A 22,981-nucleotide genomic window follows, 5' to 3' on the forward strand; every position below is an offset into this window, starting at 1 on the left:
ACTCCAGCATAAACAACCATCTAAAGCAAAGCAATTTCTTGGATATTAAAGCATTCCTTTCTGGATATAAATATGAATATGATGAATATGCTTTTTGAACACCCATTTTAATTTTCTGTGCAATGCCTGTAAGACATCTAATGTCACAGAACGTTTTAATTTACAGTCTTTTCCTTCATCTTGGAATTTTACTGAATTAACCTTGGTGGTCTATTTAGTCATATAATATGCCTTAAGGATATCTGGGCCTTAATAATAATAATAATAATAATAATAATAATAAAAGTTTATTATCTATTTGCATCTATTTGTGTTAGAAATAAAAACGTTAAATCAATAGCTTTAGACTTGAATATTTTAGGCTTTGTATATTTGCTGTAAGCAAAGGCTGCAGTAGCTATTTTTCTCTTACCAGCAGTTAAAACATTTCAAGTAAATACTAATATTAAATATTATCCATCCATCTAGTAAGTTGAGGTCTAGGTTAGAGGTGACACAGAGCACCAATGTTTAGCACAGTGCGCTGCCTCCTCACAGTTTAGATGCATGCTCTTTTATCACTCGACTGGAAAAAAAAATCCATTTAAAAAATTCATTAAAAAAAATAAATAAATAAATCAAGTACAACTAAACAATTGCAGGAAAGAAGCTAATACATTTAAGATTACAACTAGTTTAAATAAAAGGCAGAAGCTACTTACACTAACAACGTGTGATCGGGATACAAAACACACACACACACACACACACACACAAAAAAACCCCAAAAACAACAACCCAAATTTAATGGTAATGCACATCAATCAAACAGCTGAATTCTTGACCTCCTGTCTAAAAGAAGAAATTTCCTCTGTTGGCTAATGTTTACATTATAACCAACCTTTCACGGAAGGAGAAAAAAAAAAGTGCGTGGTAAATCAAAACAAATATGATCTAAACATTTGGCTCTTGCTCTGTTCAGGTCACATGTGACGTTCTCCAACACGCATTCCATTTACAATGCGATTTGAACTCTGTCCAACCGAACCATAGTCAACAACGTTTGAGAGCCAGTAACATCCCCTGCCAAATGACTAAAACAGACATCCAGCTGACGTGAGATTACGATGCCCAAGAATAAACATGTCAACCATTATGTACTCAACACAATTCCCCAACCTCACACCTCACACATACAGCGGGGGCCAGATGTCTCAAAATCCATCTTTGAAAATCTGGGATTGAAACTTGACATAGTTGCGATTTAGAAATGAAGAAACGTTGTCAAGTAATAAGTATGCAATACTGATTTTCTAGGTCTTTATTCGAATAACCTAATGTTATTGATAATGTGACTTTCCATGTACGTTCTTGCTTCCATCGAAGTCGCTCTTTGGATTACGGAGAACATGCTCATCAAGTTTTGTAATGAACGTTTGAAAGCGAAATTTTAAATCAAAATGCACCTTTGTCCGTTATTTGCAAACATATCAAGCTTATTCCCCTTTCTAGTGTTACATTCTCTTTCTTTTCCTTTCAGCTCCAAAGCACACTCATGGGAAGAGGGCAGACAAAACATTTCACTGCAATTTTACAAATGTGACAAATAAAACTTTGGACCTGGAGGGATCAGATCGATACGAAATACTGACACAAAGAGAGGAAATGGTGCTGGGCAGTGTGAGTGAGAAACACATCTTAATTACACAGTCTGTGTGGCAGTCATACAACAGTGGGTCAATGTTTGCTTATGTGGCTCATGGAGACTTTGGTCGATGACTTCATGACTGCTCTGCCAGTTGCAGTGGTTGGCAGCACTGTGAGATATTCCCAAAAGCCAAGCAGGCACCGGCCAAAGCACACAGTAGTTTTTCTGCAAGAAAGGGCCAGAGCTCAGACGGTTCAGAGGGATTTCGAAAATCAGGCAGGCTTAAAAAGGTCATGCTCAAGAGAGTGAGGAAAGAAAAGATGAACAGATGTCCTTGCTGCTTGATGTATCTCCAGAAACTCAACCAAAAAAAAAAAGAAAAAAGAAAAAAAGAGGGTTCTCATCATTCAGAGATCTGTTACCGGCTTATTGATGCAAATATCGGCTGCTGGGCTTAGTGAAGCACCATAAATTAAAGCTCTGCTCCCAGAAAGCAGAATATTCAATTCTGTCCATACTCTTGACTCCGGAGCCGTTCAAGCAGGATGCGTTCATGTGAACTAAAACAGCTAGAAGCCACATGACACACGTGTCTTGAAATGCATTGTGTAGGGATGCGTAATATACCCGCTACCGTATTTTTTTATGCATCGTATTGTACCATATTGGACAATACGCATACCAATTTCTTTCATTTTTACATTCAGACACAAAAAAAAAGCTAAAATTCATTAAATCTCAAGTCAAAATAAACATTCATATGCTACATTATAATGACCAAAATTATTGGTTTAGATTTTTGGTGTTTATTATTATTATTTTTTATCAATTTTATTAATTTTGGACAAAACGGTATATACATCATCCATCACTAATACTATATGTTTGCTCATTTTATTATTATTTTCAGAATTGCATGATATGAAGTCAAAATTGTGATTCTGACTATATAACTCTAAATTGCAAGTTATAAAGTCTAATTTTGAAGACTGATATGTTCTCAGAATTGCGAGATTATATCTTACAATTAAGATATAGGAATATAATAACTACTTGAAATTGCAAGTTTAGATATCAAGTCTAAGAAGAAAGTCAAAATTTTGATTTTTTTTTTTAATCACACAATTCTAAAAAAAATAAAAGAAAAAGAATTGTGAGCTAAAAAGTCACAATAACCTTTTTTATGTTTTATTCAGTGGTTGGAAACGGGCTTCCATACATAACTGTAACATTGGTGAATCCTTATGCACTTTAAATGTTATATAATTTTTAGATCTAAAACAACCTAAAAACAGTAAAGGTAATTGCAAGAATGTGAGAATGTGTCCTGTGTGAACGGTGAAAAGTCACAGCGCTTAAATCACAATCCAGTGGCAAAAGTGACCCTTGAAATTCCTGGAATTATGAGCTGGATTTTTAAATAGCAACGAACATCCAGTTCTTAAACTGTACCCTGACATCTCAATGTGGGAAATTGACGCCTTGAAGTCAGGAAACTGAAGTGTTCTAGTGACCTGTCATAGTACACGAGTAAACAACACAGTCACGCCAACAATGAACATCCCTTCCTGTTACCACAAATCACTACAAGGTAGCGTTGTGGCTTTTGACTATTTTTAAACGTTTTTATTTTTTTAATTAAGGGTCAAGTTCATCCCTGTGCAACGGGAGGGTAATTTCCTAAGAGGGCAGCATCTCCCAAGCAGCCTGTTTATGTTAAGCAGAGAAGCGAGGGCTGCCCTCCTCCTGACAAGTCTTCCTGCATGTCAGCAGTAAATCAGAGAGTCCTGGGAGCCCAGCTCTGCACTGCAGGCCTTCGGTGGAAACAATGGTGGAAGACAGCACTCGCCAGCCAACCTTAACGGTCTGCACCTTCACCCCAGACGCTGAGCTCTTCAAACACATGTGTCAGTCCACATGCAGGCTGTGGCAGGACCATAGACTGAGGCGATGGTGCTGAATGTTTAAGTAGCTCTTTCCTGCCCACTTTGCTTTCAAAGCTTCTCCATAAAGCTTTTAATAGACCAATAACTGCCATGTCCATAAGTGTTATATAACTAAAGCAAACAATTAAACAATATTTAACCAAAGTACTATAAATGGCAAACCCCCAAGCAACATAAATGCAAACTCTTGTAGCCACAAACTGAAATGCACCAGGACTCATATTTTGTAATATCTATGGGCTACTACTTCCAGCTACTTTTATAAAAATGAGGAAGACAAAGTGTGCATGTTTTCAACCATCTATAACTTTAAAATATAAAACACCAGAACTTAATATCATAATTCATCAACAGTAGATCATAAGCAATTGTTTGGCATAAAATGTGTGGTATTAAATTGATTGTAGTGTTCTTACTTTGCTAATAGGTTTAATAATCATTAGTCTGTGTCACAAATCCTTTTTTTCCATTACTAAATAGAAGACCTCTTAAAATGATAAGACGTGTAACCACAAAGTTGATAAAACTAAATGAAAACTTTTTTTAAGAACAAACTGATTCTGCAAATATCATGCTTGAAATATCCAGAGCAATTTGTTTCTGCCTAACATCAGGTAGTTAAAAAAAGAGCACTAATTCATCATAACGTTCACGACAGCTAATTTCGAGACAACGACTGGCTGTGGGACCAATTTATGTTCGTTTAAGCACAACCAAGCCCCCCCATAGCTTTTACATCAGCCCTTTGAGATATGGGAAATATGTTTCTGGTGAAGATGTGCAAGATGTTTTGTGTGAAGATATCTCTGCTTCCTCAGTCACAACAAAAGGCAGTTACATCTGGTCATTATAAAACAGCAGTAACATGAGTGTTTGATGGAAACCTCATTTTCTCACTCAGTCGATACAGTCTCAGCTAAGTGCAGCTCTAATGATGTTACAGTACGTTCAGGGGACCAGATAATATTTCTAAGGATCCTGAAGCTTTTTGAAACTTGAGAGTTAAGCCATATTTGAACAGCACTAGAAAGGCGGGTTTTTGTAAAAAAAAACAAAAACAAAACACAAAACTCAAATAAATAAAATAATAATACAAAAATCAATCAGTTTCACCACCACGTTGTGTTGCTTTTCATTATTTTATCTCTCTCTGACTCTATAAAAACAAAACTGCCTGTCTTTTTCTTAATTTAATACCATTTAAAAGTTTGAGGTCAGTAAAATTACTTTGGATTGAAAAAAGACATTTTTATTCAGAAAGGATTCATTTAAATGTGATCAGAAACAACAGTAAAAAACACTTATGGACACAAAAGACTTCTACGTAATATGAAATGCAACTCCTTTAGATTTTCCACTTGCCAAAGAATTCTGAAAAACAAAGTGGCACCTTTATGCTGCTTATTATTTTTTGCAGAAAACATTTTTTTTTAACACTGGCAATAATAAGAAATATTCCTTGATCAGCAAATCAGCATACTAGAATGCTTTCTGAAGGATCACACGAGTCTAGAGTAAAAGCTGTTAAAAATCCAGCTTTGCACAGTAATAAATTTTGCCTATATAACTGCATCCTTGGTGATCCTTTTATTTAAAAACTCCAAACTTTCGATTGGCAGTTTACCTTTAAAACTTGTTTGCAATGCCTTCTTGACATGTAAAAAGACTGTACTGAAATGATTATGAAACTTGTTATAAATAAAATTCAGACCGGTTAAGTTGGCGAACACTGAAGAGGGCTTGTTGAGGCGCAAATGTGGGTGGTCAAGCATTTTTCTAACATCAAAAAAGTATCCCAAGTTAGCAAAACTGTTTCACTGAACAACTACAGTCCTTTTATCAAGAGAGAGAATAAAATACATTACAGTACACTGAAGGAGAAATTAATGTGGACATTTTACAGCTTGTGAACAGTTCTTACAAATGAATCCTAAAATGGAAAGATGCAAAGTAAGCCCGTCATAACCGAATGGTTTAACTAAACCTATGCAACACATTATTTGATGCAGAGAGCAGTGAGTGGCCAATTTATCAAAGGAAAAAAGAAAATAGTGCCCAGATATTCCCACTCGTGTCATCAGCAAATAGGACGTTCCTTCAGTAGTAAATGACTTTCCCCTCGAGTCTTAAACACAAGTATGTTACAGCTGATGAGATTCATAACAGCCAAGACCATTTACTGCATCTGAGAGGAAAAGCTCATTCTCCATTTAAAGCACTCCTTTATTTTCCACTTATACATTCAGCGCTCTACTCATATTGTCAATCCTGCCTTGACATCTGACAGCCATCTAAGCCCTGAAGACAATCTGCTACTTTGCCACCTCAAGGACACTGCGACCGACAGACGGATGAAGATTTGAAAGACTCACTGACTTGCTGGAGAAGTGCTTTTCATGCATTTCCCTATCATTGTGCTGTGGTAAGCATCTCTCATCAAATGACAGGCCTCTCTTTATGAGAATCCGAAATTAATTTAGCACATTAATTTTGACTGACTTTATCACAAAGAAGCACTGACACTGTTCTTCACATTCACTATGTGTTGTAAAGTAAGGCACACTACATAATAAATTAGGCAATGGAAAAACCTTAGATAGTCAGGCAAATGCTCAGCATAACATGAGCAGTCCATTATTAGTGGAAAGGGTGCTTTAATACTCAACAGAACCAAAGAAACTGGTTTAATTAGATTTTGTGCCGAGCAGCATGAGTCTAATGTTCAGATATGCGAGTAACTTCACTTTAAATAATACTTTTAATAAACTTAATTCAACTATGAAAGTGTCACCACACATTGGAAATGGACTTAAACCAAACTGTAACTTTACTCAAATATAAAAAGAAATGAGTAAATTGTATAAATCAAGTTAATTCATCTCTTACAGCTAACTTCTACAGTAGCTATTGTCTAAATTACATTTTATTTGGACATATGTTAACATTTAAAGGTCTCCAGTGAGAAAGATCTTTTCTTTAAATATATTATAATACTGTTTATCAACAAAGAATCCATAAAAAAAAACTTAAAAAAAAAAAAAAGAGTTTGGGTTTCATTACAAATATTAAGCAGCATAACTATTTTCAGTACTGGTAATAACAAATGTATCATAAGAATCATATGCACGTAAGAATGATTTACGAAGGACCACGTGACACTAAAGACTGGAGTAATGGCCGCTGAAAATTCAGCTGTCAACATAGGAAAAATTTACATATTAAAAAAAAAAAAAAAAAAAAAAAAAAAAAAAAAAAAGGATATGTGGAAATGCATAATGATAAAATAAATTGAGTTTCGTTCAAATGTAAAGATTTTAAAACTTTCCAACCGTCAATTTGAGAGGTGTACAAACAATACAAAATAAAAAAAAAGTGTATTGCACTGGTTTGACATACAAGATGTAAACATTGTTCTGTGTAGCAGCATACACCACAATCTTTACTTGTATTCTCTCATGCTGTTCACTGCATCCTCTTTGTGTCATGCCCGCATTACTAACATGGGTGTGGATTTAATTCAACAGTTCATCATCAATTATTCCTTACTTTCAACATTTACCTATGCAAAGCATTTTAGGAAAAATTCCAAACAAAGATGATTCAAATATTGTCCCAATGCAAACAATTTAAGTAAACTACTACACTAATTAAACTAATGCTCAAATGAGTTACTCTGTAAACTTATTTTCATTACATGCTGTCAGTTTATTTAAATGAAGTGAACTCTGCAAGAAGCAAAGCTCTGTTTCTTGAGTGTTGGCTGAATGAATTGAGCTAAAAACTCGACTGGGACTTACTGGTCATGTCTGGTGTCAGGGACACCGCGGTCCATTCTGAGTTTGTCGCTCTCGACCTGGTTGAACTTGTTGCGGGCGTAGGGATCCTGCCCCGGCCTCACCACTGTAGCTCCCACGTACAGGTCCTGGTCAAAATCCTGCCACCTAACCTTCCCTGAAAAAGTGACAAAAATAATTAAACACTGGATGTCAGACCAAAAAATCTTTGCAAAATAAAACATTAACAAATAAATAGTTTATCTTGTCCCATTGTACGAATACTGTAAATCAAATACTGTGGATTGATTGATTTAACATAGCGAGTAGGCTACTTTCCATTCAAACAACTCTCAAACTATTAATTTGTCAGTAAGTACATGTCCAAAGACGCCTATCTCCCTTCAGACATGAGGCTTGTCGTATACCAGAGACAAATTTCCACACTATAATTTAAAGAACAAAAGGTGCACTCGGTTTTTGAATGAAATACTCATGTTTCTTAGAAACCTCTTTTTTAAGCCAAGACAAAAACCCTGAATGCGCTGCTGCCCATTATTACATTATAAATCACAGTCGCCCAAAAGAACGTGAAAGGAGCTGGCTAGACATCTTTAGTTGATTACAACCCAGGTGAATCTGTCAAATAAGACATTTTCCAAATGATAATATATGAGGATATTTGCCAAATGGAGCCATTCCATAAGAGCATGTCTTAAATGATTTCCCAACCACAAGCGTAGCTTTTTCCTCAACAAAAAGTGTTATTTTTCCATTTTGATGTTAGTCACATCCCACGTTAACTCGTGTCATTGAGTTAAATGGCAGAGATGGCTACGATGATACTTAGACCTCAGAAACATGTGGCAGAATTCGATTATGTTATCTATCATTACAAAAGACTATAAGCAATTAATTTAGTAGGGCTCTGGTAAACGTCTTCTGCATTATAATTAGGCCGACCTGAGTGAGAATTACATGCCACTGATGCCAGCTATCCAGCAGAGCGCTAACATCGATTCAAAGGCCAAGACCAATGCCACGGGAATTGTTAATGAACAAGGGACAACATTTCAAATTAGGAGCAGAACCAAAAGGAAAAGTCAAACTCTTAGATATGCTCTATAAGTCCTAATTATACACTACATGTGTTTCTATAAAAATGTTCTTTTCTGTAATCATGAAAGCATTTAACAAACTTAACATAATTATTCATTTTAATATATAATAACCCCACCACTCACACACAAAAAATAAATGCATAAAATAAATGAATAAAACACACAGTTAGAGTGAACTTAAAGTATGAGTACATTGTTTTGGAACGCATGCCCTTGTCTTATTAACTAGTCTATACTTCCCAGTGGTTCCAAACCAGAATCCTTAAGGTGAAATCAAATACTCTGAAGTGCAAGAACCGGTGATCATTTGTCAACATTATGAAACCCATAAATGTCCCTGAAAAATACTAAAGGGGACCCGCTCTTGATTCTGCCAACTAATCACGCTGAACATGCAAAGACAGCATAAAAGATTAATTCAAGCAGATGAAGAGTCTCCGTTGAAGCCATTTGGGAGAATTTCATCAGCAAAAAAATACTAGCACTTTACCATTACGCTGCATACTAGAATCTGATTTATTTGTAAAAAGTAGGTAAGAAGCATGTAAAATCAAAACGCATAGGAATCAAAGATCAACTTACACATTGTGCACAACAGTGATTTAGCCTAGGATGCATAAGTTAATGAAAGCTGAGGTTAATTATCCTGAACTGCATTGCACCAGATGCACTGATCCACCAAAGGGTGACAGCCATATTTATAACAGCCCTGTCATACCATTTAAAAGTTCACCTTCTGAGATGGCTGGGACAGAACGATTAGAAAAAGGTCATCTCTATAGCTCAGGCCTGTAATTTAGGTCAAAAAGATGCCCACAGAAAGCTAGAGTAAATAATCACAGTCTGGCATCTCCAATACGATGTATAACACCGCTGAAAGCTCAGCGAGAACATCTAGAAAAAACACAAACTCTCCTTGTGCGAGGTCGATAGCTCGTCCCACGGCAGAGGACTGTAGGGGCTGTCATCAGACTAATTAGCTGCTCAAAGGAGAACAGAGCGTCTCAGCTGCGACCTCCACACTTCACTTGACACTGTAAGATTCTAGACAAAGTGCTCTCCGACACGCAGCATGCACACATAGCCGAGAAGCAGGAGGAAGAGTGTGAACATCACCACTTTCCAGGCTGAAACACTACATGGTATGTGATCTATTCTTCAATCCTGTTCACAGTAAGAACATACTTCATACTTGGTTGCCAAATTTACGCTGTAAAAAATTACCTAAAAAAAAAAGCTGTTTATGAGGGTTGTGTTACATGCAATGTTGTTAAATTAATGTTTATTGCATATTTCATTTTAAGGAGTCTCACCATGATGGTGTTTAGAGTTTGTGTGAATGACACTGATCACCTTCTATACATGTTCACATTTAAAAGCTGCTTGTGATGGGCTTTGGTTCATCACATGACTTTCTCATCACCACCTGCATTTGGTGGTTATCGGTGTATTTCGAAGGTACAAAACATATTTCAGTACTTTAATAGGTTGTTATATTAACAATTTCAATTAATGAAAGTATGGTATGTAACTAAACTCAACATTTTAGGTGTTATGGATTTAAGTTATCATATTTTTTATGGTTGAATTCTACCAACCACAACTGCTGTTTTTTTTCCCAGTAAAATTTACAGATTTACATTTAAAATGACTAGTCATTTTTATTCCAGACCTTCTTGATTTAATTGGCATGCCAAACAAGTATGTTAGTTCATGATTTAAAGAAAAACATCTGGGAAACAAAAATGACTGATTCATATTTTCTATAATTTTTCCATTTTGGCCATGCCACACAGCCTACCAAATAAATATTTTATAGGTTCTTTCAACACAACTTAAAATTGACACTTTCTTCACTTATGTATATATTATATATGTATGTGTGCATGCATGTGTGCTGTGACTCGAAACGATTTTTTATAAAAAAAAAAATAAAAAAAATTAATATAAACAGTGCCTCTGAATCATAAAATGAACCAATCAATCAACTTCCTAAGTGATTCAGCTCAGATTACTCACTTGCTCTCTCAACTACAGGTTATTGCTTGGAAATGACTTGAAAATGAAAATGCTAATTGTATGGTTATTTGTAACCAAGTTTTTTTTTTTCCATCATGTTCCTCGAGAGGAAAAATCAAACAGGAACAACATGAGGTGAGCAGATGGTAATTTTAGGTACACTATCACTTTAAATCTGTTCTTTTAATTATTACATATGAGATCAGGTACTCCTAGGTGACTACTTCGTGGAAATCTTTTGGGTGACCTAAATTACAGGAGTAACACAAGGAGACAAGAAGCTACTGATGATTCCCTGAAACAGTGCCTGGGAGAACAACAACAACAGACAGGAAACATATTGTAATGTATGCGATGACACATGAATATAATCTGATGTTCATGACAAATTTAATAGAACAGCTCTCCATGGACCCCAGTTCCAGAGCGATTGCATGACATAGAAACTAATGAGCTAAATAAATAATGCATTTGCAACCTTACTACTATATTGCTTTTAAATGCAGCAAGTCAATAAAAAAAAAAAAAACACACGTTAATATCCAAAGCTTAATGTATTAAGCAACCCAGTTTGGTTAGATCACAAAGGAGTACATTAACAAAAGGGAATAAAGTGTGAAGATACCGGGTTCTTGTCTTCAGGCCAGTTACAAAATCACTTTCAAATCACTCTCATGCATTTTAGGTGCCCCCAAGTGAAATCTTCTACACCTACTTCTGCAGAAAACCTCATAGTTAAGTTCTGTTTACGGGAGAAAAAAACCTGATGCCCTGTTTCACACAAGCTGTTCATTAAAGTCCATCTTCAAGCATTTCCCTGAGAAGAAACACTTCATTATTCATCTGGGACGGAAAAAGAAAACTTGAATTATGAGAGCGGGCTAATCCTGACATGAGCTGATTATGCACTTGGGTTGTCAGGTTGGCTCTTACCTGGAGGAAGGGTCTCTAGGCTGTGGGCTTTATCATCTGCATTGCTGTGTGATTGAATTCTGTTTGAATTAATGCCACTCCAGTCATCCTGCCAAAGAGAGGAACAGATCATGAGCATAAAGGCATACTGCATGGGCTAAAATGGCAACTGAACAACAAGTTAAAGAGATACTGGTCATGGCTGTTGTATTAAGTCATTTTTCTTGGTGCAGACTCCAAAGGACAAAAGATATTTTTTTGCCAAATTAGTCTAAACCTAAAAATTCCAGATTTCTACATTGAATTAGGTCCAATTTTAATTGTACAAAAAAAGTTCATTTCAGTCTAGTTGCTGTAGTAACCACAGATCTCATGACCAGAAGCTTGTATTGTGTTGCATTTCATATTTTTTTCCTGCTAGATCACATCCACTAATTTTCTTTTAAGGGGATTCATATGAAATGAACAACTCCTGACAATGCTTTAACAATTAAATTAAATTATAGCAAGTGTTAAATATAAATCACATTTTATTTAGCCTAATTAATATTCACTAATACAGGGAAGTCAAAAATTTAAATATCAAAAAGTAAAACAATCCACTATACCAAGTGTTTTTTCACAGTATTATTACGACCAAACACCAACTACAACAATTTAGCGGCCAAATGCTGTCAAAACATTCATGCGAGATGAATGAAAAATTTCCTATTATGGAAATTACGGTAATCTTTCTGACGAACAGAAAACCTGAGGCCCCTATTTTGTGCAAGCTGTTCATTAAAGTCAATTTTGAGTGCTTTCTGATGACTTTTCTCTGAGCCTGCAAGTCTTTTAGACTAGTCTGTAATCTGTAGACACAAAGTTATTATTCTTTGACTTCACCTCAGCTCATTATTATAGCAGCATGTAACCAAGAGAGTTTGAACATGAAAGAATGAAGGAATAATATTACAAATTTCCATTGAAAAAGAAATTCAACCAGTGCAGTCTTCATACAAACTCCTTTGGTTATGTGCTAATAAACAATTATGGCAGAGTATGAATTGTCTATTAGACTGTCTGGTTTTCTATTATTTAATATTCATGTATTTATACTTCATATACAAGGAGCTACGGCATCTAAATTGCTACCAAGAATCATAAAATTCCACTGGTCCCAACTACTGAAAGTTTGGTATTGTGAAAACCAAACAGACCATGAACGCAAGAAGAAAGCCTGAGCAGACACTATTCCCACTAAACCAGGGCATACCATGGCCACGAGCCAACAGAAAGCTGGTGAAGATTACCCAATCTACAGAAGGCTTTGGCATCAACAAAACAGTCAGTTCATTTGAGCTCCCTTGATAACAAATGTCGGAAAATACGGGTATTCTGTCAATCGTGTCAAGGCCAAGCCCATGAGTAACAAACAACCACACAACAAAACACAGAGCTAGTAATAATTCACGCCCGACCCTCTGCCAAGGTTAGCAGTAAATAAATGTGCAGTCTGGAGAAGCAGGGCAGATTGGAATCGCAGAGCCACTTCCAAAGCCCACTTGGACCCAAGTCTGCTCCACCAGCCCAAGAAAACATGATTAAAACCACAAAATGTTCCACTGTAAAAATTAATACAAATAATCACTTATGCCTATTTTACACACAACGTAATATTAAGTGTTAGTGCCTCAAATCAACTTGTCAGCGAAAGGAGATCAGCTATGTCAAATTTGTTAAAGCCACTGACATGGATCAATGATTTTAATATAAAACCAGAATCTCCAGAGCTACAATAACTCAAATCATCATGACGCCTTTGCTGAGTTTTCAAGCAAAGCCAGAGTTTTCACTGACCCAGATTGTGATTCATGTTAGGGAATTCTGGCTCTTGGGTCAGCAGGGTGAGGGAGCAGGTGTGAGAGAATGCTGAGAAAAGAGGAACGTCCTGCCAAGCTTCACGGAGCTTCCCCTCAGCAGCTGGTCTTCTTCTACAGCTCATGACCTATTACGAGTTATTGGCAATGACATGCCAGATAACCAAGTTTAGTGCTCAGAACACATGAAATTTGCAATCCATCCTCATTCATCATTTCATGTTTTAAGGGTTAGGTCTTGAGTGTCCTGCTACAACTTTTCTGGCTAAATATTCAAGACATAGATCCCATGGTTTTTAAAACGACAACTAAAAAAAATATGCTAAACAAACTATTTTTTTTCTTTAGCGTTTACAAACCATTCTCAAAATTGATTTTACACAGACTGGTTTTACAAAAAAACATCATAAAATGCAAGAAATGCAATGCTGAAACATGTTACAAAGACAAAGTACTGTATAATACTTAATGGTGGAGTCATACCGTTAAACAGGTTTTATTGGGCGGGTCTAAATCGGAGCTCGGTGACGCAATGGAGCCACAAAGCACTGCCCCTCTGGTGAAACTATTCACAACTACTAGCTGTGTTTGACTTGAAGCAGCGCTGACTGATCGCTGTGTGACATCAGTACAGTGAGAGCTATAGAGAGCAGTCGCGCATCATGATTTGAATCGCTCTAGTGGTACTTTGATTTCAAACACTGATCGTTCTGCACAGTGCTGCTTCAAGTCGAACACACTCATAATAACTTTGCTATCTAAAGTTACTATCATTACCGTTAGTTACTCCATCCTACATTTTGCTATCTAGATATGCCTTCAAGTTACGTGGTTGCTATAATTTACAAAACAACTGAGCTTTGTCTCCTTATTAAAATCAAGCTGTTTGAGAAAGACAGAGACGGCAGCTTTGCCGTGAGTGGGCGTGGTTTCAGAGCCGCGAGCAGACACGCCCACAGCATTTGAGAGCGGAGAGGGCAGCTTATTCTTTTATTTTTATTTATTTTATTTACCTCATTTTTTTGCATTCAAATTTAGCTGGGTCACATTTTTCTGTGGTGTGACAAACTCAGAACACACATTTAATATTGACTTTACACTGACTTTAAATGATTTTGATATTTATGCCTGTAAGTATTACAAATCACAGATGTTTTCAGCTAAAATTTAATTGATTGTAAAATGTAAAAAAATAAATAAAAAGCCAAAACTAAATAAAACACCTCTAAATATTTCAAAACAACATTTTCTAAACTACCTGGCCTCTAAAGCATCGCGCATCCTTGAAATGCGAGAAACCCTATTCATGAAAAGTACCACTTTAGAGTGGCGAAACTTCAGAAAGACGATGTTTATTGAGCTCTTTCATACTACTTCGGTCAATTCACTGGTTGCCATATTTAAACACCAATCTGCTATGACAACAAGGTCACTGCTATAAATTAAATGCAAAAACAGGAAGCATCATTAAAACCTTATTAAAATACTTTAGGCAGAAATGAGGAGAAGATGGCATGTCTGCGAGTAACGTCTTTAACGCAAGCGACCGCTGTCATCGTCAGCTGCCAGGAACACGTAGAAGATGCAATTCACCTCAGCACAAAATAAAAGGACTATTTTATCCCTTCATTACTGTGTGCTACAGGGTGGAACAAATGAGTTTCCACAGTGCTGTGCTACAACAGGAGCAGGGCACACACTCGCAATCCATGGTTGGGTGTCAAAACAAATCAAAAACATTTTTCATCACAGCTCAATGCACAACGCCATACGTTTTGACAAACCCATATGTGAGGGCTAAATTTTCAATGCGGTAAAAACTGCTTCGACCACAAATATCTTTTGACACCTCCAAAAATAATTTGTTAATTCTACTCTGCGCTGCCAAGACAGAAAGAGTGAAGCAATTAACAGACATCTTTCATTTGCATCAATTTGTAATATATTTAGCAAAGAGAATCGGTGCATTAGCTCAACCACTGACTATTGGGTGGGAAGTTTATTGACAGCACAGGTGAGGACAGATTTAATGCTCTACATTCTAGCATATTGCTCCAAGCAGTTCTTTCAATTTCTACATTCATCCGTGCCCGGCTTGGTTTTCTCTGCATGTCTGTGCAGAATAGGTCGACATATTATACTCTAAAAGGAAAAAGGATCTTTATTGGCCTCTATGGTTTTGTGAAGAAGCTTTAACATCCATGGAACTTTTGCCAGAAAATGTTTTTTAGATTAATTAAATTTTTAGATTAATTACTCTAAATGTGCTTCACACAAATCAAATCATTTTTACTATTTACTCAAAAGTAGTTTGAAGAACCCAAAATGGTTATACTACGAAATGTGTGAAAAACCTTTTTATTTGTGTACAGTAGGGCTGGGCAACAAAGGGAAAAAAATGAAAACTAAAGGTGCTTTCTCCTTACAAAGTGGGCTCTGTAATGGACTGATGGATGTAAATATTTGCAATGGTAGTACTGAACACCAAACACATCCAAACACATTTCACTGCTTGATTCATCCAAGAGCTCCAGACCCAAACTGTTGTTTTTGTGGCAAAAGGGTTTGCTCTGTGTTTTCCGTCCAGCTGTGCCATTCCATCATGTGTATGACTTGCGTAAGACTGCCAGTTACCACCTGACACAGCAACTCCCCATAGATGGAAAAACTCAAGGCAGGTTCAGCCTCACCTGCTGGCGACGGAGACAATTATTGAACCCAGTCACACCCAGAAATCAGCAGTCATGCTGTGAGCTGGGGAATGAAATGAGTCACAGACCGGCCTCTGACTCCAAGCAGGTGAAACAGAGCTTAATTAAAGATTCAATTTGATCAGTGATGGGAAACCTTCAAAGCGCTGACAGTTGAATTAAATTTACTCTAACAATGTTTTTATATATCCATCCACACTACATCCAGGGTGTGTATACACACACACACGCAAATTTAATTAGTATTTTTTTCAGTGACATGAAATGAATATTAGATTAAATCCATTTACAGAAGATAAGGCCACTTTGTTTAAAAAATAAATAAATAAATAAATTGTAGAGAAATAAAAAAATTAATAAAACTTTGTTAATTTGGACAACATGGAAATTTAGTCTAGCTCCAGTTATTTTAATATAATTCAATCATACAGAATAATTTAATCTGGTACATTTTCTAAATGCACTTAACTTCTTGTTTTTTTGGCTATGTCAGGTCTGTTCATTTTGACGAAACGCAGCACCAGAAGCAGGGTCCTATATTATACAAAACATTCTCACTTATTCTCTCCATTTGCATTCCAGATGCAAAATTACAATCACAATTAAATCAACATTGTGGAGAAAAATGTAATGGTCTGACTGTTTAACGTCTTTAAAAAGGGAAAAAACTTCTAATCACATACAGCATCACAAATTAAATTCCTGTATTCAATATACTCCAAAAATTCCACGGTGAATCATCAACTCAGCAGCGTACCATCCCAACGTCACTATTTTATATTTAATTTCACATAATGTAATAAAGTCCTTGAGCTATTGACAAGTGACAAGCAACAATTGTGGTACCTAAGGTGCGTTACCCTACCTTGCAATACAAACTACGTCAATGACTCTACAATAACTTCTTCATGAAGCATGCCTCATCAATTTCTAGCCAAATGGGTTTTTTGGTTGTTTTTTTTTAATCTTTAGGTAGACCTTCAAAAGAAGACCAGAAGCTGTTCCTGCTCAATTATGTTTCAGTCAACAGTTTCTCTTTTTGGACATACTGGATTTTTCCATTATGCTAAAGTTCCACTGTTATAAATGCATTAGGCATAAATGGTGAGAGCACTGGTCCTGTGTTTGTACACTACCTTTACTTGGCTAATGATGTAACGTCTGTACTAGCTCCTAAAAAGCTCTCAACTTTTATCTTGAAACTTTCACAGAACTCCAAGCATTTGGATATTAAACTACATAAGATAATAATAGTTCAACAGATGTCTATTAATGACTAAGGCTCGATGACAGAGTTTTGCATCATGCCAAGACAGACACAGTGATGGGGCGTGTGATGAAGGTTAAAATCTAAAAACAGACGACATCTTTTCTCTCTTTTTCAGGTAATAAGCTTTGAGCTGCTTCGTCTGTGTAGACTGTAACGTTTTTACCATCTGTATGCTAGATGTTTGGATCTGAATTTGAAACTCTAGCTCCCAAAATTTGCATCTTTGGCATGAGTCACGCTTTCATGTTTGCTGAAGCCAACCCCACTCTTTGCATGCTGGCTGAAATGTTGGCTGGGAGCTCTAATGATTACATTGTGCTGGATTTACAACATTAGTCTAGGTGTGGCGAGCCTAAAGACAATAAAACAAAGAGCGGTAAGAAGACAGTTCAACTCCTCCTCAAGCTCTGAAATGTGCAGTAACACGTTATAAGCCGAGATGTAGTTGAAACAAAAGGCAACTGAAACAGTCCAGCATTTCCTGAAAGCTTCGGTCAACAACAACAAACCACCACAACTGTTGACTTAAACCTTTTATTGCTTTCTAAATGTTTTTTGAAAATTATATAAAAGCTTTTTTATATAAACTATTTTAAGCCAATATTTAAACTTTAAAACTAGATTTTTCTTTGTATCACTGACCTTTATGTCTCTCGATGCCACTTTGGTCTTGAGCAAGCCCTGAATAACTGGAGCACTTTCTGGTTCACCTCACCCCGATCATATCCATTTCTTTAGGGAGGGAGTGGTGGGTGTCTGTATTTATACTAATAAAAGCATCACCAAAAACAAAGTAAACAAACAAATCATCTCACTATCTAATATTTGGTTGTTGGATGACTAGTCAACCATTGAGACCCCATCCCTAATTAACTGGATAAGTGAGCTACAGCTCACATGTTAAACAGAGGTAAATGACCTTGCATTCTCGCTGCTTGGTAACACTGACGGAATGAGGAAAAACCATTAGCATGCTGCCCAGGGCTGGTATAACTAATGAAGAGCACCTGGCCAGAGCGCAAAGGCTTTGAAGAGCCAAAACCTCTGTTCTCCCACCCACAGACAGCTCGCTAATCAAGCCCAGCATCACAGAATTACTGCAATTACCTGCCAAAAGATCAACCATGGCACCCTGCGTGCGCTGACAGCCCATGGCCACAGCCTCCTTCCCATCATTCCACTGCAGGAGAGACCCGCGAGTCGATTTGACCAAGACCTGTCAGGTTAGCGTGGCTGAATGAACGCTAATTTTTCCACACAAAGAGCCTCCAAGAACACAAGACCCCAATTAAGTAGCTAAAATGCCAGTGCTGATGAGGATTTGTACAGAAATCCAGACAACTCTGTTTGCTTAAGATTCAGAGCTGCTCTGTTTGCAGACTGTGAAGTGAAAGTGCAGGAGGAGTATCGTCAAATCTTACTCAAAAAAAATCGTCTCCACGGTGGAACAATTAAGTGTTCTTCCGAAATCTTTACCGACTTGAGTCAGAATTTGACAAGACTAGTAGCATTAAATTATTCAAAGATACATGCATGTTGGTGCAAGCCAATGAATAAAGATGTTCTACTGCTTTAATGCTAAGGCCAGCTCATGGGTTACTTACCCCAAAACAAAACAAATTGAACATGTAAATAACAATGTTTAAATATTTAGTGCAAAACATAAAAACCCCCACCTTATTTAAATAAAATATAAAGAGCTTTTTTTTTTAATTACAGTAATACAAATTCACAATAAAATATTAAGCACTTTTCATATTAGCTACAGCTCTGTCGACTGGCTCTGAATTATCGTTACTGTTCAGAGCTGAGTTCTTATCACAGTTGTGCCATTGAACAAAGCTGTTAACTTCAGGTTCCTGAGAGGTGGGGGGCGTCTCAGCAAGCGGTCTGCTGTAAATTGCTTTGGATGAAAAGAAACTGCTAAATGGCAACATCCTGCTTGTTTATAGTGTTGGTTTAGGTTTCCTCTAAAGGGCATCTGTGCAATCAAAGCAAACATGCAGAAAAAAAAATGCATAAAAAATAAAGTAACACTGTTGCATTACCTATGACTCTAGGAGCTAAAAGAAAACACAAATGCAAAACAAAAGTGTCACCACTAACAAAAACTTACAGAAACTACAAAATGGTTGTTGGAGGACTAATCGACCATCCCTAATCCGAAACAAAAAAGCAAAAGAACTTCACACCTATCAAACCATTAATAGAAAGCGAGCCAAATGTATACCAACATGATCTTTCCTCTTAGAGAAATCACTTCGGTTTTGCTACACTTGAATTACAGAAACATGCTACAATCAAGCTGCCAGTGACTGTCAGCCTGAATTTGTTTCTGATGCATCAGCACCGGGCAGAGCGCAACGAAAGCCACTGACAGCAGCGCCTCTCTATTATAAGGCTGCAAAAAATGGGCAAGCTTGACACAGTGCTTTCATACATTTAGCCAACACAAAACAGATGCATGCGAGAGCATTTTCTTAGCTAGAATTTACACAAAAACGTGGAGGAATCCATCTCGAAAATAGAAGCCACCGAAACGACAAGAGCAACAATCATCTAGAAGTCTGTTTTATAGACAGAAATCACTTTTATCAAGCACATAAAAGAAAGAAGAATGAGATACACACACGAAATTTACGACATGTTGAAGATGAGACAAGGTACACAAGGCCTTTTAGCTGACTGTGGGTGAAGGTGATGCACTAATGGAGTTATGGCCAAACTGTTATTATAGTCACTACTGAAGCAGTTCAGAATCATTAAAAAGTAATTGCTGTCTATATCCTCCACAAAACCCTGCAGTCAGACAGTCACATTTTGCCATAATGGACTGCAACCAATAACTGAACTATTGCTGCCAGCAAACACTGAAAACTGAAGAGAAAGTTCAAGATTTACAGGGAAAAGCAACTCAAGAGGAAAAAGTACCAGGCTGTTGGGAAAAAAAGGACATGCAATGATAAAACTGTCTCTTGTTTAGCAAAAATAATTTATTTTTAGTAATAATATACTAATTCACATAGAATTACTTCTCATAACAAATCTGTCACTACCATTTACGGAGATCTATGATATTCTTAGTAGAAAAATGACATATAATCTAGCAATAAAATAATTAAATAATACATCAAATAGAGACAACGGGCAATACAGATATTTGCTACATTTTTAACTGCTATCTTCTAAAGAAAGTGTACCCCGGGGGTTCGTTCCTCAAACCTTGCTTGATACATCTGAGATGATCTGATAGATGTTAGATCTTTTAATCATGATATTTGATCTTTGGCTAATGCAGTTCTTCAAACAAGTTTGATTAAGTTAAGTCTGAGATTACTCAGTATAACATGTTCATTGAAAAGGGCAGATATTTCAATACTCAAATCATAATTCAGCGATGCTGCGATTGGCTGGCAACAAGACAGCATTGTAATGACATCATTTAATCATTTAAGATCAAGAAAACAGCAAAGTGAGCAAAGTAACAAGAGTAAAAAAAACCTTTAATAATATCCTATTATTTTTCACAGTTTCTAGCATTTGCATACAGGCTTAGCATTTTTCAGTGTCAAGAGTGTTGTAATTTACAATTAATTTTATTTTGAAGTGTTATATTTGATAGCATTAATTACAGTTCCTTAATCCTTAAAATCCATCTTAAGACATAACTGACTGTGTTTAAATTACTTTTTGAGATTTGATGCATCTCGGTGCATCTATGCCAGCTGCATAAAAGCTCACCGTACAAATAAACACAATAAGTAAAACTGCCCAAACTGCAGTGGCTGTGACATGAAAATTTGGACTTCAACTAATCCTGCTTAGTTGAAATAAACCTGTTCATGAGCAGAGCAGACATACCTGTTGCTATGCCAGTAGCTCCAGGATAAGCGTAGAAGAACCTAACAATCCTGGATCAGGATTCATCAACATCAAATCATCAACAAGAAAATCCAACTAAGTAATTCATGTACGAAAAATGGACCTCTGGTTTATCAAAGGCTTCTCTTCCCAAATATCTCTGTACTTCAATCTCTTTCTAAAACAATTACTTGGGCTGACAATGATATTTTCAATGGTAATGCACCTTAAGTCATTTATTTACACTGCACTTGGAATCATACCATAAAACAGTTTTCTTTAAGTCTTTGTGAAAGCATTGCAAAGGGATACAATTACATCAATAATACATTAATGCATTTACAAATATTTTTCTTTTGGGCCCACTTTCCATATACCCTGAAGTTTTTGGAAGGCAGCCTGGATATTACAGTAATATAATAATAATAATAATAATAATAATAATAATAATAATAATAATAATAATAATAATAATAATAATAATAATAATAATAATAATGATGATGATGAATTATTTTTGTTAAATATGTTATAAAACAGCAATGTATGTTTGAACTTTTTCCACTCTTAGTCTTTGAGACCTCAGTTAAACATTTTCAAAGACAGTTAGTTGCTATAAAAAGAGCAGTTCACAATATTAACTTTTGGGTGAAGCATTAAATATTAAAAAGCAACTAAAACCTGATCACCCTACATTCAGTGTATGTTGTAAGATCCCACAGTAAAGGAATTCGCTTAATATCACTTGTTAGAGCATCAATATGGTGATTTAAATCATAGTTTTTGCAAATAATCACACTTTAATCAAACAGTTGTGATTATCCCTAACAATTGCAAATGGTATTACCTTACTGTTTCTCGAAACGCCCCAAACTGAGCAAAACCCTAGAGATTAGTGAAAGCCACGTCCAGTGTGCATAAATGTAATGAAATCCAATCAGGTATTTATTACAGCATTTACGTTTCAGGCGGCTTTTCTAATGGCGAATCAAACAGCCATGACTCCTCAGGGTCTTCTGCAAGGAGAGGAGGCTGTAACCATGGTTACCAAGGCCTGGACTAAAAGAAATGCTCCACGAAAGCATCTACCCAGCGTTATTCCACCAGACTACCCACTGTTTCCAATTTACCAATAAAAAGTCCGAGCGAGGTGCAGGAGTCGGCTGAATGTGGCAGGAGCATTAACGGCCAACCTCACTGTCACTCAAGCCTGCCCACTCATCTTTAACTGCCCGCTGAGGAAATACGAGACCAGGCAAGCGCGAGAGAAAGGGACATACTGCCTGTCTACTGGATAATTTAGAAGAAGATACTAAAATCTTAAAATCCTAAAGTATAAACATTCTGGTCCTGGATGCCGATTTGCCAATAAAAGAGTGCTCCAGTTGTGCTAAAACAATATTGCACCATAAGGTTCATTTTCCACTCGATACCAACTATGTCGGAAAAACATAGCAGTAATGGGACAAAAGGAGTCAAAACATTTGAAGGAGACAAATAAAAGAATGAACAAGGATACAATAACCGGACACTTTCCACTTGTCTTAAAAAGGGGGAAAAAAAAAAAAAGTAAAATCTATTTTTAGTTTCAACTTGCTGAGCTATTTTCCTTTTGGTTGGAATGACAAGACGTTGAAGGACATGTTAGGAGTTTTAAGCAAACACAAGTTGCCAGAGTACTCTAGGAGTGAAGAAAAACCTGTAAATGTACTCACAGAGTCAGTTAACACTTGCTTTAAAGCCAGCGATCTCAGTGTTTTAAACTATACCAGACGGCTTAAGTTTTTGAGCCTGTAAAATGATAAAATAATCGCAATTTCTAAACCAAATGGCTTAATTTGAATAAAAGCCCAGCACCAATTTCATCTTCTGGAATAGGATT

At 36.4% G+C, this 22,981-nt stretch overlaps 1 protein-coding gene across 2 annotated transcripts in view; it reads right to left on the minus strand.

Annotated features, from left to right (window-relative positions):
• galnt2 (UDP-N-acetyl-alpha-D-galactosamine:polypeptide N-acetylgalactosaminyltransferase 2) overlaps nt 1-22,981 on the minus strand; it is a 64,551-nt gene that overhangs the window by 18,767 nt on the left and 22,803 nt on the right. For both annotated transcript variants that reach the window (XM_043254819.1, XM_043254820.1), the window contains exons 2-3: nt 11,420-11,507; nt 7,371-7,524 (exon numbers count right to left, since the gene is read on the minus strand). In XM_043254819.1, coding sequence (XP_043110754.1) covers nt 7,371-7,524; nt 11,420-11,507 — 242 coding nt within the window. The remainder of the gene's footprint in view (nt 1-7,370; nt 7,525-11,419; nt 11,508-22,981) is intronic.

The sequence above is a fragment of the Puntigrus tetrazona genome, chromosome 13 (genome assembly GCF_018831695.1).
Source record: "Puntigrus tetrazona isolate hp1 chromosome 13, ASM1883169v1, whole genome shotgun sequence".
Taxonomy (NCBI): domain Eukaryota; kingdom Metazoa; phylum Chordata; class Actinopteri; order Cypriniformes; family Cyprinidae; genus Puntigrus; species Puntigrus tetrazona.